This window comes from Dendrobium catenatum, unplaced genomic scaffold, assembly GCF_001605985.2.
Source record: "Dendrobium catenatum unplaced genomic scaffold, ASM160598v2 fragScaff_scaffold_1021, whole genome shotgun sequence".
Classification (NCBI taxonomy): Eukaryota; Viridiplantae; Streptophyta; class Magnoliopsida; order Asparagales; family Orchidaceae; genus Dendrobium; species Dendrobium catenatum.
Window position 1 is genome coordinate 2261957 of NW_021319483.1, and position 17920 is coordinate 2279876.

Sequence of the window (17920 nt, forward strand, 5' to 3'; positions counted from 1 at the left end):
AAATGATGTATTGTTTTAATTAATGCTAATGTTAAATGTGGAAAATAAGATAAGGCCAATGAAACTAAGATCAGCTATGAAGTTGAAGAACTTGAACAATTTGAGGTCATTGAGCAATTTCAATATCAACTTAAAATGATGAAAGTGAGCATAAAAGAAGCAGAGTTTATCAACCTGAATACATAAAACAACTAGCGAGGACTGGTACAGATCTATGAGGTTACCAAGGGACAACAACTATACCAATGAGCAGCAACAAAAATCTGCAAAAAATCTGCAAATATACTCACAGTAGTCTACTTTTGAGATCATCAGTTAGAAATAAATGCAAACTTCACTTACATAAATAGCCACAGGTTTTGATGAGATCCACAGACATGCAAAAAAACTAAGGGACGGTGACTTCGAATAAGCAAGAACAGGATGAAATAACAAAAACTCATCAGAGCAGGTCGGCGACATTCGACGGCAACTCTTCGATCAACACATTGTAGAACCTCTGGATATCGAAAAGCATTCGAGTGTCGTCGCTGGTGATGAAGTTAATTGCAACACCCTTCCTCCCAAACCGCCCACTTCGTCCGATGCGATGGAGATAGTTCTCTGGCTGGGTTGGCAGATCATAGTTTATGACTAGAGAGACCTGCTGCACATCTATGCCACGGGCAAGGAGATCGGTCGTAATAAGGACACGAGAAGACCCAGACCGGAATTCACGCATGATAATGTCTCGTGTGTTCTGATCCATGTCCCCATGAGTGGCAGATACTGTGTGATCTCTGGCCCTCATTTTGTCAGTCAACCAATCCACCTTGCGACGAGTGTTTACGAAGATGACGCTCTGAGTGATGGCCAAGGTCTCATATAGGTCGCAGAGGGTATCAAGCTTCCATTCTTCCTTATCAACATTTACATAGAATTGCTTGATACCCTCAAGGGTGAGCTCATCTCTCTTAACAAGGATCCTCACAGGTTTGTGCATGAACTTGCGGGTGATTTCAAGAGCCTCAGGCGGCATTGTAGCAGAAAAAACTCCAACTTGAATCTTGGATGGAAGAAGTTGAAATATATCGTATATCTGAAATTAAAAAAAGCATCAATATAGGCAATAATCAATTCATATAGAGGGGAAAAGTTAAAAAACTAATGGAGGGACTCCAAAATTTGACTGCATTCAATCGTTCATTAAGTAGTTTATATATGTGATGGTCCAAAGTGATGCAAAAAAATATGGACAAATTATATAGAAACTATCTAGATTACATTCATATAATGTAGAATAATATAATGTTAAATAGATGGTTTCAAGAAACCTAACATCAACAAAAAAAGTTAAGAAGAACAAAGAGATGCATAGCTTTATTAGTGTTTCAAAATGGGTGAAGTTGGTTGAGTAATTTAAATGGCAAATTGATGGAATCAGAAGTAGTTATTTAAATCTTCTAGATTTACAACTCCAAGCAATAGGCCAGACCAGTAGCAGAAAATCTAATGAAGAAAGCAACAGAGCATATATCTAAACAGACGTCTCAACTATATCACATACCTTAGGTATGCTTGGTATAGTTGGGGGATCCTGAGTTGGATAGCAACATTAATACCTTTGGCTAAGAAAAAAAGTATAGTTGGTAAGCCAAATAGTATGAGGTAACTATCGCTTCTGAAATATAAGAAAAAGTTGCTATAATTAGTATTTACTATTTTTATGTCCTTACATACCGTTTACTGTATTAAGTATTCATTTTTAAAATTAGCATTGTCGGTCCGAAGCCTGGATAAGAAATGTTGAGGGTTTGTGCAAGGTAGAAAATTCTCCTAAAACTTATAAAAAACTACCGAAATGAATCAAAATATGAATTTGCCAAGTGCTAGGGTAATTTCCAAAAGCAATGCACTACGACCTACTAAAATTTGGTGAAGTAGATGAGAATTTATTAAGATTTCAGGTGATGTGCCATAACTTAACTCGATTGGGAAGAAAAGTAATCTGTGGCTAGTTAGGACAATACACACAAGTGAAACAACTAACATGATTATAATAAAAAGTAAGCAAGGGTTAACTAGGGTGTCACTTTCAAGTGACACACTACTACTTGACGCAATCATAGTGAAAAAAATAAGGTTTAAGTGTTATAACTCAAAATTTTGAAAAAGATATTTTTTTCTTTAATAGTCAAAAATTATTTCGGGAATTATTATAAGTCCAAATCACAAGCCGTCTTTACCATGACATATGTATTGTTGTTTTTTAACTAATTTTTCTATAATTTTAGGACACCGGTTAAATTCCAAAATTGATACCTGTGGGTACAAGTGGAGGTCTTGGGACCGTTAGATATCCATTTTGCAAACCGATTTTACTATAATTTTCTAAATAAAATAAGCCATTTTATGAATAATTTTAATAATTTTTGAAATCCCAAAAAAATTTTTTGTGAATTTGTTAGACCGGTCCAGTGGACTGGTCCAGCCGGTCCGCACGGGACCGGCCGAGTCGCAAAACAGGCGACTGATTTCGCCTGGGCGGAAGCGCCGCACGCACGCATGATCCATGGGAGCTTTTTAGGAAGCTTTTTTGAGGGTTTTGAGAGGGAAATTTGAATGTAGGGACTGTTTAGGGATTTCCTTTTGATTTGTATGCATTAAATAGTTTGTTTTCCTAGGGTTTGGGTATCTTGAATTTGGCTGAAATTTGAGATCTCTTAGATTTAGGTTTTCTTTGGGCTCTAGCGGCGTCTAGAGATTTGGGAGAGATCGATCCTCCTCTCGAATTGAGGATTAATTGTATCTTTTCTATTTTCATTGTCTACTAGTAAAATACAAGTGTTTTCTCCTCATCTCTTGCAGTTTTCCTCTATTTTTCTACTGTTTTTGGCTGATTTCCTGCGGCGGACAGCAATTCGCTTTGAGATTTGTTGCTAAAGTGATTAGGGAATACTTGAAATCAAGTATTTCCTATCAGAATTTTATACTGAAAAATTTATATATATATAATATCTTAAGTCACTCACATAATGTATTAAATGTTATTTTTTATTTCCATTCGTTTGACAGAGAAGACTTAGGGGAAATGTGAAGAAAAAGAGTTGGAAGAAGAGAGGAAGCTAGGTTTTGGAGGTTGTAGAACCGTTTTTGTCCTTCGACCTAGTTGGGAAATTTACTCGTCTCGAGATAGATTACGTTTTGCCTATTCAGTTTTCAATAATCTAATGTTTTTGAAATTTTTCCGATCAAATTTGTATGTCTGTTACTGAAAAATGAGGATAACTTTGTTTTGATAGAACTTTTACCACGTAACTTTTTTATATATAATAGAGATTGAGATCATGAACAATTTGAATATATTCTGAAATTTTTTTGCCATGTGATTTTGAAAGTTTCTTTTGGTTTCAGTTATTGATTGTTATTTTAGGCTACGATAACCTACTAAGCTGTGTTAACTCATTCCTACTTCTGCTTTCATTTTATGGCCAGGGAAAGTGTAAGGAGCGAGTTGATTAGTTTGGATAACATGCTCCAATCTGTTAGTTTTAATTTTTGCAAGGTGAACTTTTATTTTGTTATTCTCTCTGTTGTCAAGCACTGTTGTAGATAGACTTCAGATTATATATGTTTTAGATGATATATAAAAAATCATTTTGAGATTCAGTAGTCTTCCACTTATATTGCATTCAGTAGTGGCTTTGTGTAGTATATACATTAGAAATTTTGTTTCAATGTTTCTCCAACAAGATCTTAGGATCAGCCTTGACACAATCATACATGGTGTACCTGTGTGATGTTGGGTCATATCAGGTAGGGTTATGATATTGGCAATGTCTAAGACTTAGATTAAAATTGTCATAATAATTTGGAGATTTTCAATAAAAATATAAAGAAATAGTGGACACAAGGTTAGCATTAAAAATAAATATAGATTTTTGTAAGACAACAAATTATAAAGAAAAAAAAAAGACATTATGAAAGGTTACAAGTGATTGTGTGTTAAAAATATTTTAAAAAATTATGATGGAATGGTAATGAATAGAGATGAAAGATAGAGTTGTTAAGGTGAATAGGATTATTGATACTAATTGGGTGGTTGCTATTTAACTAATTAACTATGAGGACATACAAATGTCTTGGTGCTTCTACTCTTTGAGTTGGATAAGAAAATAATTTTTAAAAGAGATTCATAAACATTATAATGTATGCTTGAGAAAGAAAAGAAATTTCTTGGGTGACTTGGATATAATGATTAAAGCATGAACAAAACTAAAGATAAATATTATTGAAGCCTATATTGACTAAGAAAGTTAGAAGTCCTGTAATAAGGATGGTGAGCAAAGCTAAACTACAAGTTTTAATGATATGCATAAAATTTAAGGTACTAAGGATAAAATGATCTATAAAATAGCTTAAAACAAGAGATGAGAGAACTAGGTTTTGATCAAATTATATGGTTAGAAGTGGATATAATAAAATCCTAATTAATGACAAAGACATTAAGAAAAATGCAAGTGCTACTTTAAGAAATTATTAAATGAGAGTCTAAGGGAAAATATACTTGGGAAGAGCAAAACAACATAATAAGGGATATTATAGCGTGATCAACAAAGAGAAATTTGATGAGTTAGCTTTAAAGAATATGCATAAAAGTAATTCCTTTGATTCAAATGGAATGTCACAAAGGACACTATAATAATTTAGTTAACAAATATTATAATGAAAATTTGAGGTTGAAGGATAGAAAATGATTGAAAAAAAAAGTATTTTGATACTAAGATTTAAGAACAAAGAAAATGCTCATTATTGTAGTGATTATAAATAAATTAAACTTATGAGGCATGCATTGAAGTTATGAGAGAAAGTAATGAATCAAAATAAATTTGATTTGATGCTATGCATATCCGATGTGAAAGTGAATTTTGCGTTAGGAAATTAAAGAAAAATATAGAAAATTAAGAAAGAACGTTGATATAATTTTATTGATCTTTAAAAGGTATATAATCGAGCACCATAAGATTTGATTTGGCGCATTAAGAAAAAATTGTGTGCCCAAGGTATATTATGATATGAACTAAATTATAAGTGATTATAGTGGCCAAAGAGTTTTTAAATATAGTAGGATTGCATCAAGGATCTACATTAAGTTTATATCTTTTTAAATTGGTATTAAGATGCTATAAAGGAAATTAAAAGTGATGTGCTTTGATTTATGTTTTTTATAGATACTATAATTATAATCAACGAGACATCTCTACTGAAATAAGTGGAAAGCTTAATGAAGAAAATGCTTAGATTTAATAGAACAAGGACAAGTAAAAAAGTGCTTTTGAGGCTTTTCTTTATTTTTACCATCCAATCTTACTTATAGAAGTAATATCATCATTTGTATCTTAATTATTCTATATAATAGGTCCACTGTACTAAAACCTACCACATATGGATGGCTGTTACATGAATTTGAGTGTTGTAAAAAAAGTTTTGAAATTTCACAATGAAAAATGAGAGTTTTAAGATAGATAGTGAAAAAACCTGGATGGATAAATTAAGAAATATATATTAAAAAGGATGGTTGAATGAATATCAATTGAAAATAGACATTGGTGGTTAAGACATGTAAAACAAATGATAGAGAAAACATCTATTTGACAAGCACATAAAATTAGAGCCAAATGATCAGAAATAAAATATGTAGGCTTGAGATAACGGGGAGGGAAGTTCTTCAAAAGGATTTGTGCATAATAGGTTTAACATGTCAAGTAAACTTCAACAAGAACAAAAACATGAGGGTTCATAAAGCCGATAAGAAATAACAGGGATAAAGCCGATAAGAAATAATTGAGATAAATCTAAGGTAGTTGATGATGATATGGTTACAACTTACAAACTATTTGTGAACATGTAATGCTTTTATGCATAAACTAGCATAATGGTATTTTTACTTACACAAATAAATCTATTGTATTTCAAAATATGCTATTGAATATGATGTACAGACAACCATAAGTTACAACTCCAACATAATACTATTGCAAAAACAGTTCTATTCACGTCAGAGTACAGAACCGTATCGTGTAACCTAAAATTTTCTGACCATGACTACGTGGAGATTATGGATGGCATGGAAAATGTATTAAATAGCCTTTTGCAGAAGAAATTTCTCGGGAGTTGATGTAATATCGACTGCAGGATGACGTCAAATAATTTGGCATGTTCTAGATGTTGCATGCAACAATTGTATAAAGAAATTACAAAGCAAATAAAAATAGAACAAAACACAGATTTATTCTAATAGGCTTGCATATATGTTGACAGATCAATTATTACATATTTTTGCCTCAGGTTGATAAGTCAAATCCGCTATTGGGTACACGCATTGCTGCCAAACAAATATGCAACAATCACATCCATCAAAATTAGCATAAACAGTTATCAATTTGCACGAATCAGGTTAAAACTTTAAGCAGAACCAAAATATGTTTGAAGTTGAAATTTTCCAGACATTGAAATCAGTGAATTAGGAGAACCATTGTAGAAATCATATACAAAAGTGAAATGCTCATGGTGAGTTCCAAAGTTAACAACTCTTTAAGTAGTTGTACATAGGAAGCAAGTACTAGTAGGTTGCACAAAACCTTGAAGAACGAGAAGTGAGATTGGAAGGAATAGACATTTATGTTTCATTTTTTTGGGTGGTGGTTGTGTTGGTGTGGATGTACGGTTGGGGAAGAAAATTCAATATTCTATACATTATGGAATAAACTGAATATAACTTGTAATGTCTGTTTGCCTACGGGAAATTTGACATTATGAATACACAAAAAACAAAAAATTCTGGGAACCCGAGGTAGGACATTATAGAAATCATATAATATCATTGGAGGGTAGGCAAGAAAGTCATAAAAAACAAAACCTGATCCTTGAAGCCGCGAGACAGCATTTCATCTGCTTCGTCTAAAACAAACATTTTGATGTAGTCAGGGCGAAGAGACTGCCTTCTTAACATGTCAAACACACGACCAGGTGTACCAACAACAACATGAACTCCACTTGAAAGTATGCGCTGATCCTCCCTAACACTGGTACCTCCCACACAAGCATGAACTTTCACACTAAGGTAATCACCAAGTGCTCTCATAACTTTTTCTATTTGTTGGGCCAGTTCTCTTGTAGGAGCGAGAACCAAGGCCTGACATTCAACCAAACCATAATCAAGCTGCTGCAGAATTCCAGAACAAAATGTTGCTGTTTTTCCGGTACCAGATTGTGCCTGTTGAATAACATCTAAACCCTTGCAGAAAGGAACAATTCCCCTTTGCTGAATGGCAGAAGGTTTCTCAAACCCTGCAGTAGAAACAATTTAACTTGACATAATAATAACATGCCTATACCAAAGGCAAAGTTCTTTTACACATAAAATTACATGGTACATAGAATGCATTGAAAGGGTGAACGTCTGATCAACATACCATAAGCATAAATGCCTCTCAGAAGATTTTCCTGAAGGCCCATAGAATCAAAGCTTTCATATACCTCATCATAAGATGTAAAGAAGTCCTCTCCATCAGCCGTAAGCCTAAACACACCCACATAAAAAACTCATAAGTTTCCGTATAAAAATATCATAATAAGATCTTTTTTCAGTTTTTGGAAAGTTGGAAGATTTAATACAGCTCATTCAGTTTTGTGTCATATTGTTGAGCATCAAACTGAGACCCTTCTGCTGCAAGTCCCGCCATTTTCTAGAAAACAAAACATAATGCAAAATAATAACGAGATGATGACAGAAAAAATAACGAGAACATAGTATGACAGCAGAATATCTCTTAGTAGAAATCTCGGTCTCTCTCTCTCTTATATATACATATATATACACACACACTTCGGTAAGCACATGATGAAATCTCTCAAAAATGCAGTTCAATAGACGTAGTAGGAAGCAAATAATAAATCAATTGACAAGAACGATTTATCTAAACAAAAAGGTAAAGCATGAGAAGGGAAGCATAGGCTCTTCATGAAAAGCTTTCTCATATTATAAAAAGCTTACAGCCTATCAATAAAATCGACCAAAATACTTCCTTCACAATTTGACTAGGATCTGTGTAATCATAAACATCATTGGACTTATTCTATGGAGCCATGCGGTTCTTTAGAATCACATTAGAATTATTTTATGGAGCCAGGCGGTTCTTTAGAACCTAACCAAAACCAAATTAAGCAGCACTTGTGAAGTCAAGAGCAACTCCAAACAAAGATGTTAAAAAAATGTCAACAATTACTAGACAAATATATCACCGTATACTTCTTAGAGGTAATGTTCGTTTGAGATTAACGTGACAACAAGTTGGCTTAAGCCTGACAAATAGTATGTTCCCATCTCCCTTGCCAAATAGTATTTTTGCTATATTCAATGCACAGAAAAGCTATTCTTTCTTTGACCTGAGGGGTCATTGGTTGGACCTTAAGGAAGGCTTAAGCTTTCTTAAGCCAGCTACGCCAACCAAATGACATTTTGGCCCTCATCCATCCATAGAAAAGTTCAATATAGTTTTTCCAAACCTGAAGCAGCCTATAATTATCCCCTAACCTTTTCTCAGGTTTTCAAGCATTTTGTTCCTTTCTTTATAGCTTTCATTGTCTTCATCAAGTTGGCAAGCCAGAAAGGAAATTTCTACTGCCGAGATGCATGCTTGATCTCCCTACAATTTTTTTTATCCCCTGTGTGGAATACATCGCTATGTTCAATCCACGGGCTCTTCTGCTACGGCTTTGTCTTTGTCTGTTAGGGTTTTCAAGAGTAATGGAGACATTTGTTCTCATTCGATAAGTCAATCCTTTTTACTAGAAAACTTTTAGCAATGCCATTCTTTTCCTCTTCTTGTAACTCCATTGCGATATTGGTATTAAAGAATTTTCCATAGCCCAATCAAGGGATTTTCAGAACCTGGCAAGTAAATATGGTAGATGCCAGCAACATGCATGGTGTGCGGCAGGGAAGGAGATGAGTACACAGGAATTGCGGGGCCTAGCAATAACAAAATTGTTTCTTGTAGTGAATATAAGTGCAGTAAAGGGGTGTTTCTTTGGGCTCATCAAGCACTATCAATGAACTTTGTTGGATTGTTCATCAGATAGCTTGCCAAACAAGAGATGAGTGGTAAATGCTATTAACAACTGAGTTCTAGCCTTTTAACTATTAAGGGATTCCTTCTTATCCTAATGTGATATGTGCTGCTTTGTCTACAAAATATGAAATTGCATTTGGAAATACTTGGATATTTCCCTAGACATGTGAACCTCTTTTGCTTTCAATAACTGCAGTGTTAGATTAAGGGAAAGATAATTTCAACTCCCATAACATGCACTGACAGACATCTCAACTATTTAAGACATGCAGTTAGTCATATGATCAAAAGTAATGGCAACCCCCTTGCATCATTTATTAAGCATGATGTCTATATTTTTTCTTCATACTTCCATTATTTGATACACGAAGAATTTAGAGAAATTTTAGGCAGGTTGCCTGCAGTAAGAAAGTATTCTACCACTTGCAAACTTTAAATTATGCATTACATTTCTCCAACATGTTATTATATGATTCATTCTTTGAATGCTCCATAAACATGGATCCCTTTTCGTGATATATTAGTGCTTCGTCACCTTTGACAAATGACGTATCTAAGATAATGACTATAGAATAGATTAAACAATGATGCATATTATCATTTCTTCGATATAAGTTACATTTCCCATTAATAACAAAAAAATCTTGTTGTTGACTTCTCTGACATACTTACAATAAAATAAATTAAGCATTGACATAACCCATTAATATCAAATAAATGTTGTTGTTGGTTGATAATCAATGTTTTGGGGATCTCTATGTATGGTTGGCAGTGATGATGCATACTTTTGATCAATGGAAAAGTAATCCTCAAGCAAAGAATGAACTGATTCGCCATGTTTAACATGCTCTAAAGTTATTCACATTCAATATCAGTGCTCATGTTAAACATATTATTTGAACTATAGCATGGCCTACAATTTTGTTTTTCTTTCCAAATTGAGCCAAAATATTAAAGTAATAAGAATATTCTAACTCTTTGTTGCAACTAGCAAACTAAACAGGGATCTTTCTATAAATCATGGGCAGAACCTGACCTATCCTCTGTGAACATGAGTAGGATTTAAAGGAAGGTAGGCGTTCCGGATCATAGGGGTGGGGGTGCAGCTAAGGTGAAGTAAAGTTTCCTATCTAGCGCAAGAACGAAAATAAAAATCAGAATGTAGTTCTGACAATCAATGAGTTCCAGCTGACAAGACAGGCACAAGAAGGAGCTTGCTGATCTATGGCTATAGAAAAATGTGGCCTGAAATAAGCCTAGTGGGAATCACCCGCAACATTCTTGGGGAAAATCATAATCTAAACAAATCAATCACTGTTACAGCACTAAGAAATCAAAATTCAGTTCAAAAGATGGAAGGACCTCTTCAAGAAGCTTCATCAGCTATCGAAGAGGACTAGTTTGGGGCTGGCACCATAAGCAACAAATCTGATAACCAGAAGATAATTCCAGGAAGAGATTACAATGGGATATACTCGTTTTAGGCTAAAAGAGTCAGCAATAGGACCTCTTAAACATTTTTTTTTTCCTTTTGGATGATAGACTTGAAGGCTAATTCAATGGCATTTTGCATGTATTAACTTGAGAGTGACTCATTCTTGCAAACATTTTATAGAAATTTTCGTTCGATGATGAATGCATTATATTTCAAGGATGGCATTATTACTCATGCAACAAAGAATAATTTCAATAAAAGAAGCCCAAATTTGGAGAAATTAAAGAGGATTAATGTACGCATGGATTGCAAGATAATGAGTTTAACTTCTATCTCTTCAACATAAAATGAGTTGACATTGGGGGAGACCAATCTAGGTCAGCGACAATTAATGGAAGAACCTTCAACTCAAATGCCACTCCCAGTGAGAATCACTGCCAGCATACAATTTCAAACGAGATAAAGAAAATATTGCAGAGATCACAAGAGTATACATAGATTTCACTCCTAGTCGCATAGAACAAGCTGACAAAATCCTTAGGCTAGCCATCAGTACAACAAGGTTGATTGCTGGGTGAAACTTAAAATCATTGACCTCCTAACGTTTTTATGGCTTTAATGGCTTGCTTAATGTGCTTGAGAGTGACAACAATATGGGCAACACTCATGCAATATTTAAAAGCATGTTTGAAGTGCTTAATTCAGCATGCGGTACATTGGCACCATTTTGAAAAAGTTCAATAACCTCAGGTGTATGATCCTTCACAGTGAGAGTGGATTCTATGGAGCTTAAGAACCCATGCATGCTTCGGACATATTGTCAATGTTTGTTGGGCGTTATATTGCATTATTGTTTACTCTCTGCCACACCTCAAAATTTCCTTGTGACATTTTCTTCTATTAATCTGCAGCAGTATAGCATCATTTTACAACTCTTCATGAATGTATATATTTTTCTACAGCTTAGGACAATCCCTACAATGATGACAATAGCATTAATAAGATATTACCTAACAATTTTAGAAGAGAATTACATTTTTTAGAGCAAATTACAATTGATCGTGAACCAGTGGATCTGCAAATTGAAGACTCCATGAATGCATTACAAAACATACTTTGGCCACGGTACACTAATGGTGTCTTAGTGGGGCCTCTTATGTATGCATACAATTGTTTTTGCATGCTCACCTTGATAAGTTTTCACATGCGAACCCCAAAATTTACTCAACATACATAAATGTAGGTTACTCATTCCTTCAAACGCACCTGACAGTCTATAAGGCGTTCTCATGGGTCATTCTATTGTCAAATCTGAGGACCTTTCTAAACCTTAAGAAATTGCTAGTTGGGTGTTCAATTATCTATCACAAGCAAAAGTCTATATTTTAGATACATCAAGCCAACTAATGGGGACAAGGCAATACAACTTATGCCCAAAGCAATCCCAATATCCACTGATATTTTGAAGGATGATGATGGGGCAACAAATAAGACACATCTGCCAACAACTGTCTGGCCAGAGGCTAAGAATAAATTCACAGCACAAAAAATAGAGGTTGTTTCCATTGGAAAGCAGATTGATTTTATTAGTTCAATAGCAAAAGATCAATTGCAGACATGCACAGTAAGTCTAACAATTAATGAAGATGAAGTATGGATCCCTTAGTGTAAGATACATATGCACATAACTGTGCTTAGCAATGCGTTTCTTTAGAGTTGATTGTATCAAGCCTTTATCCCCCTCCGTGGGGTCGGCAACATGAATCCTTTTTTTTTTCAATTGATTGTACATGCAAGGAAATATTTTCCTGTTGAGATCATGTATACAAATATAGCCCACGTCATCTCCATTTAGATATTATAATCATCAACACGCAACTACCAAACTTAAGCACAAAAAGTGCATACAAGTTAATAGAAACTTTTCAACCATAATAAAAGGAATTGCCATATGTCGTTGAACACCAGTATGGCTTCTGGGAGGAAAATCAAACAATTTCAATTCAAATGAAAACATTTCCTTTAGCAGTCAACGCATACATAATTCTAACACGTCACATCTTGTATAACTACATTTGGAGATAATGTAATCATAACTCCTTGATCCAATCATTCACTTTCAATACATAGTCAAGATCCAATTGATTACAAGTTGTTCACTCTGTTAAGCTGTGTCATTATTACATCTTATGGACATTACTAACTTCAACCGTTTCCATCTGGATGTTTTTTTTTTTTCATTTGGTTTATGAGCATTTTAATCTTTCAAATTAGGGCTACAAATGAACCGAGCATTCGACAAGCTGCTCGTGGCTTGGCTCGATAAGAGCTCATTTATGTTCGTTTGATAAGATAAACGAACGAGCTTGAATACTTTTGATAAATATTCTACAGCTAAATAAGCGAGCTTGAACAGCTTGTCGTTCGATTCATTTATGTTCACAAACAATATCATTTAAAGCTTGTTAAGAAGCTCGATTAGAGCCTGATTAAGGCTCGTATTATCCTCCAATTAGCTTGAAATGAATAAATAGTTTTAAATTAATTTAACTAATTTAATAACGTATAACATGAATTTATTACTTAATAAATTAATTATAAAATGAAATATAATATATTACTTAATAAAATAATTATTTTTCACTAAATATAATATATTACTTAATAAAATAAAATAATATATCACTTATAGTATATTACTTAATAAAATAATATATCTCCTCCTCTGGCCTCTCTCTCCTCTACTCGCAAAACAAAAAAAAACTGTGGAAAGTTTAGTCCCACATTGCTTTAAAATGTTTTAGTTTTGCTTTATATAACTAAAAATATGATTGGAGTGTTTGCAATTCTCTACCCGTCTCTCTATCCTCTGCAGCGATCTGCTCGATTAAGTTCGTTTATTTTAATAAACGAGTTGTTAATGAGCCACTCGCCAATAGGCTCGACAAGCCTAAAATGAACCTAACACAAAAACGAGCTAAGCTCGAACAAGTATTTATTAAACGAGCTCGAACATGGATAAAATGCAGTCGAGCTCAAACAGGGTCATGTCAAACTAGCTCGAACTTGAACATGCCAAAGCTCAACTCGGCTCGGTTTGTTTGCATCCCTATTCACATGGTTTGTTTATCTATCTATTATAACGGGAGTTTTAAAATTGTACTTTCTAAGCATCCCTTGGTAAATAGAAGGTATAGGGCTTCTGGAAAAACCAAAAGCACCTTCATGTGAACTTAAGACAACACTATGAGGTTATTTTATGCCTAATCTTCATATACAAACAATGTGCATAGATCATCTCTAAGCTTCGTACGGGGTTTCTTTTGCTTTATTCATTTACCATGTTCACTTCCTCCTATATGCACTTGCAAGTTTCGGTTAGTACACTTCTTCCTCTCAGGTTCCATGCTTTATGCTTCTACTTCACCACCAATTTGGTATCAAAACTAAGAAATGATTTTACAATGAATATTACTCCTATATGTTCTTTCAAAGCCTTAACTCTTTGGCTGTTAAACTTAACCCTTAGTCCACCTCCTCCTCCATACAGATTAAAGAAACCCATTCTTCACCTCCTCATGAACCAATTATGTACTCCACACTAAGTAGTTTGATGATTTAGAGCCATGGATACCATTGGATTTGTGACATATGCTGATCAAAGCTCCTTTAGAGAAGCTTACAATTTTGTATCATTTTATTCCCTTAGGTAATGAGTAACACTAAGATATCATAAAAAATAAAAAAATAAAAAACACAAACTGCCAAGGCTTCGTTGGCATGGCTTATGTTTACCTATTCTTCAATCAGAACGTTATAAAAGCTCCTTCTTGGGGCAAGACATTATTTTGCAATTTAAAAAAAAAAAGCTTTTTTATGCAAATTATGGGGAAAATGGGAAAAACTCCAAAAAAAAAATTTACCAAAGCAATCTGCATGCTCTCTGATAGCTTATCCTACCACAGAGCAAGTTAAAAGATGAATCATATGAGGCCGTAATGAAAACTAATAAAGATATGTCCATAACATGTAATAATGACACAGATAAACACAATGACAATTGGCAGTTACTGAGGTTTGCCTCTGGATCTATCACGTCTTGAACAACTAAATAAAAATGCTCATTAGTATGAATCATTTCATGAACTTCATCTAAGTTCTAAAAACTAAGCATTTTCATGACTTGATCTTAGTTATCGTGGATCACTTATCTAAAAGTGCCACTTTATCCCATGCTCTAAATAATGCTTCTCACATAGCAAAGTTGTTCATCAAGGATATAGTCCATTCCCGCGGTGCACAAATCACATTTAGTGAATATGATATGTATCCGCACAGCTTATCAATCTCATTTAGTGTTGCCCATGACATGTGTTTCATTGGCCATTCTTGGAAAGTTCCATGAAAACGTTTGGACACTGCCCTAAAGTTTTCCTCAACTTTATAGATGATCAAACAGTTTGTAAGTAAGAGCTTAAAACAGTGTCTTGTTGAAAAAAAATTAGATAATTGGGACCTATATTTGCTGATTGCTAAATTTGCATGCAACAAACAGTACCATTATTAAATCTACACTTGAATCACGTTTTAGTTGTTCATGGAATCAGTCATCGAGTGTCTCTAAATCTCATTCCTCTTTCATAATATGTATATTCTAATCCAGTTGCATCACTCGTCAAGTATTTGATAAGTTAGATGTTAGTGTTTGTAAGCAACTTGACATAAATCACAATAAATACCAATCATGTCTAATGCTCATAAAATGCTCAAGAGTAAAATGACGTGAAATAAGAACCATATCAGTCTTGAAAACTTCCTGCCTAATACTTCAAAATTTTCTAGGCGTGATCTTTAGGTCCTTCTCAAACTATTAAGACAATTCAAACAATGAATATATATTGAATTGTCCATTTGATATAATTTTAGTATTCAATGTGGAATTTTTTTTCAATAGAATAAAAGGAATATTAAGTCTTTGATATTTTCTGCTGATTCTTTCTAGAGGACAAGCTTATAATCTTAGCTGCGCAAATATCAGCAACACAATATGTGATAGCCTATTATAATATGAAGCAAACAATCATAAAAGAAGTCATTGTGGGAATTTATGCACAATAGCCTTGCCTTCATATTTTGGAGACATCCCACACCTGCCAACAACTCCTTGATTACTCGTGAAAAATTACAATATATACAACAATATCTCCTTGATGAGTACCGCAACATAAACTCTTGGGAAGCAATTTCTTTTTACAAATGGTAATAGATACAAATCGTCCACCTCATTCAAAATTTTGGCTAGGCAACTAACCCACATTCACAATCAATTGACTACTAGTTAATGTCAACTATTTTGCACATTATTAGATGTTAGGCCATTTTTGTACATTATTTTCTATATTAGAATCATTAGGTTGTTTATTTGTTTTCATTTCAGCTTTGGAATATTGCATCTTCTTCTTTGTTAGCGAGTATTGCACATACATACCACTTCCCACACAGCTTAAAATGTTAGCTCACCATAGCCTTTAAATAATTTAAGTATTATGCCAGATTATTACTTGTTAATTTCCTTACTAACTAAGCTCCTAAGCTTCTCAATTAGCCAAGAAAGCTTAAGCCGGATTTGTAACCAAACATACTCTGAGGCTTCAATCACATTTTAAGAAAAATAAAACCAATTGCAGAAAAGGAATTTGAAAATCCTCATAATCAGTGACAATTAAGTACCACAGACAAGCAAAAAAAAATCCTCATCTATTCATTGATGCGGTCAATTGGAAGATCAACCCAGGATACCAGTAGAACAACATAGCATGAAAGAATAATCTAAAAAACGCATATTGAAATCATACAAGGGATTCAAATCATAGCAATACAGAAAATCAATCCATAGAACAAGAAACAAAATTATTTTATCAGATATCTCAGAACAAAAATACATATTGAAAGTCTCACCATGCCTGAAACATAGGAATCCGTCCTTTTAAGAAAAAATAAAATAAAATTGTAAATACGAACAAAGTCAACAGCAGATCTATTGGCACAGCATTGAAGCCATATAATATCACCAGTAGAAGCCGATCATCATCATTTCCATCAGAAACAAATAATTCAATCGCAGATCTAAATAAATAAAAACTAAATCGCGCATTTGATCTGTAGAACGCCAAAACTCAGAAACCAAGGATGGGAAAAACAATGCCAATTGAATCAAGAAATCAGCGTATTTGATAGAGAGGAAAGCTTACCTGCTAGTGAGAAGTGAGAAAGGGAGAGAAAATCTACCGCCGCTATCTGCTGCCGCCGGAACGGGTTGCACTCTGAACAGCCGCGCAATTTATTGTTAGGGCGAAGCGCCGAATCGATGAAACTGTAAGCAATAAAGGCTATTTTGTTTCAGATTTATTTATGATATTCTTTATTTTATTTACTTAAAATAAAATGTACTTTGATGCTTTATTTATTTTTTAAATCTAAAATAAGGAATAAAATAATTAATATTTGATTAGCATTCATTATTTATCCATTTAAAATTAGTTATCCGAATAAAATCTTGTTTAAGCTTTATTTAATATAATATATCATCGCATAATCACTAATTACATATTAATCAGATGTCATTGATTTTTTGGGATGTATCTGTATATCATGAGAGTGAACTATAGATTCTAGAAACTTATCGGTTTTAATTTTAATTTAATATTTCCTTTTTATTTCTTATGTGGCATCGAATTTTAATATATATTTAAGATAATTTTATATTTACTGCATCCTTTAGTTGTAAATTTAAAATAATAATGAGAATTATTTAATATAATATATATTAGTTTAAATGTATTTTATATTATTCATTAAGAGTCACTATAATTATAATATCTTTATTAAGAGTGATATTTATGCCGCTTAAAATAAAATAATAAGATTTAAATAGAAGTTTTTTATAATTTTTATTCAATATAGATGAATCATTTTAAATTTTTAATGATTTTTTAATGTAATACTCACCTAAGAATTTTTAATGTAATATAAATTAAATAAAATTTATCTATTTAACTACTTTTAGAATTAAATTATATATGATATGTAAACTTATTTATGATTTTATTTAGAGTTATACATCATAATAACTATTTAATTAAACTCATATTGTTAATATAAAATTTACACATTAAAATTGATCCTTGCTTTTGGTTACAAAATAAATGAATGAAAAATTAAAAGATTGCAAGTAAAATGCGATAAAAATTATGACTAATAAAATGACTAAACAAATCGAGCATATAAAAAGGTATTTCAAAATGTTTTTATACTCAAATAGCTTACTAATTATACTTAAATTATCATATATATGTTTGTTTGTAAGTATGTG

At 33.1% G+C, this 17920-nt stretch overlaps 1 protein-coding gene across 1 annotated transcript; it reads right to left on the bottom strand.

Annotated features, from left to right (window-relative positions):
* Positions 1–136: 136 nt before the first annotated feature.
* On the bottom strand, positions 137–16942 carry LOC110106271 (eukaryotic initiation factor 4A-8). The gene is made up of 5 exons (XM_028697879.1): positions 16802–16942; positions 7657–7728; positions 7455–7561; positions 6899–7329; positions 137–1078 (listed from the first exon to the last, which is right to left on the bottom strand). Exons 2-5 carry the CDS (start codon positions 7722–7724, stop codon positions 443–445), a joined length of 1242 nt encoding a protein of 413 aa, XP_028553712.1. The 5' UTR covers positions 7725–7728; positions 16802–16942; the 3' UTR covers positions 137–442.
* Between the last annotated feature and the right edge of the window lie 978 nt (positions 16943–17920).

What these genes read in the sequence shown, in the direction of transcription:
- LOC110106271 (XM_028697879.1), bottom strand. Translation starts at nt 7,724, where the DNA reads ATGGCGGGACTTGCAGCAGAAGGGTCTCAGTTTGATGCTCAACAATAT. An exon ending in GACACAAAACTGAATGAGCT is followed by an intron (nt 7,562 to 7,656) that starts GTATTAAATCTT and finishes GGGTGTGTTTAG; the next exon opens with GCTTACGGCTGATGGAGAGG. An exon ending in CTCGCGGCTTCAAGGATCAG is followed by an intron (nt 1,079 to 6,898) that starts GTTTTGTTTTTT and finishes TTTTAATTTCAG; the next exon opens with ATATACGATATATTTCAACT.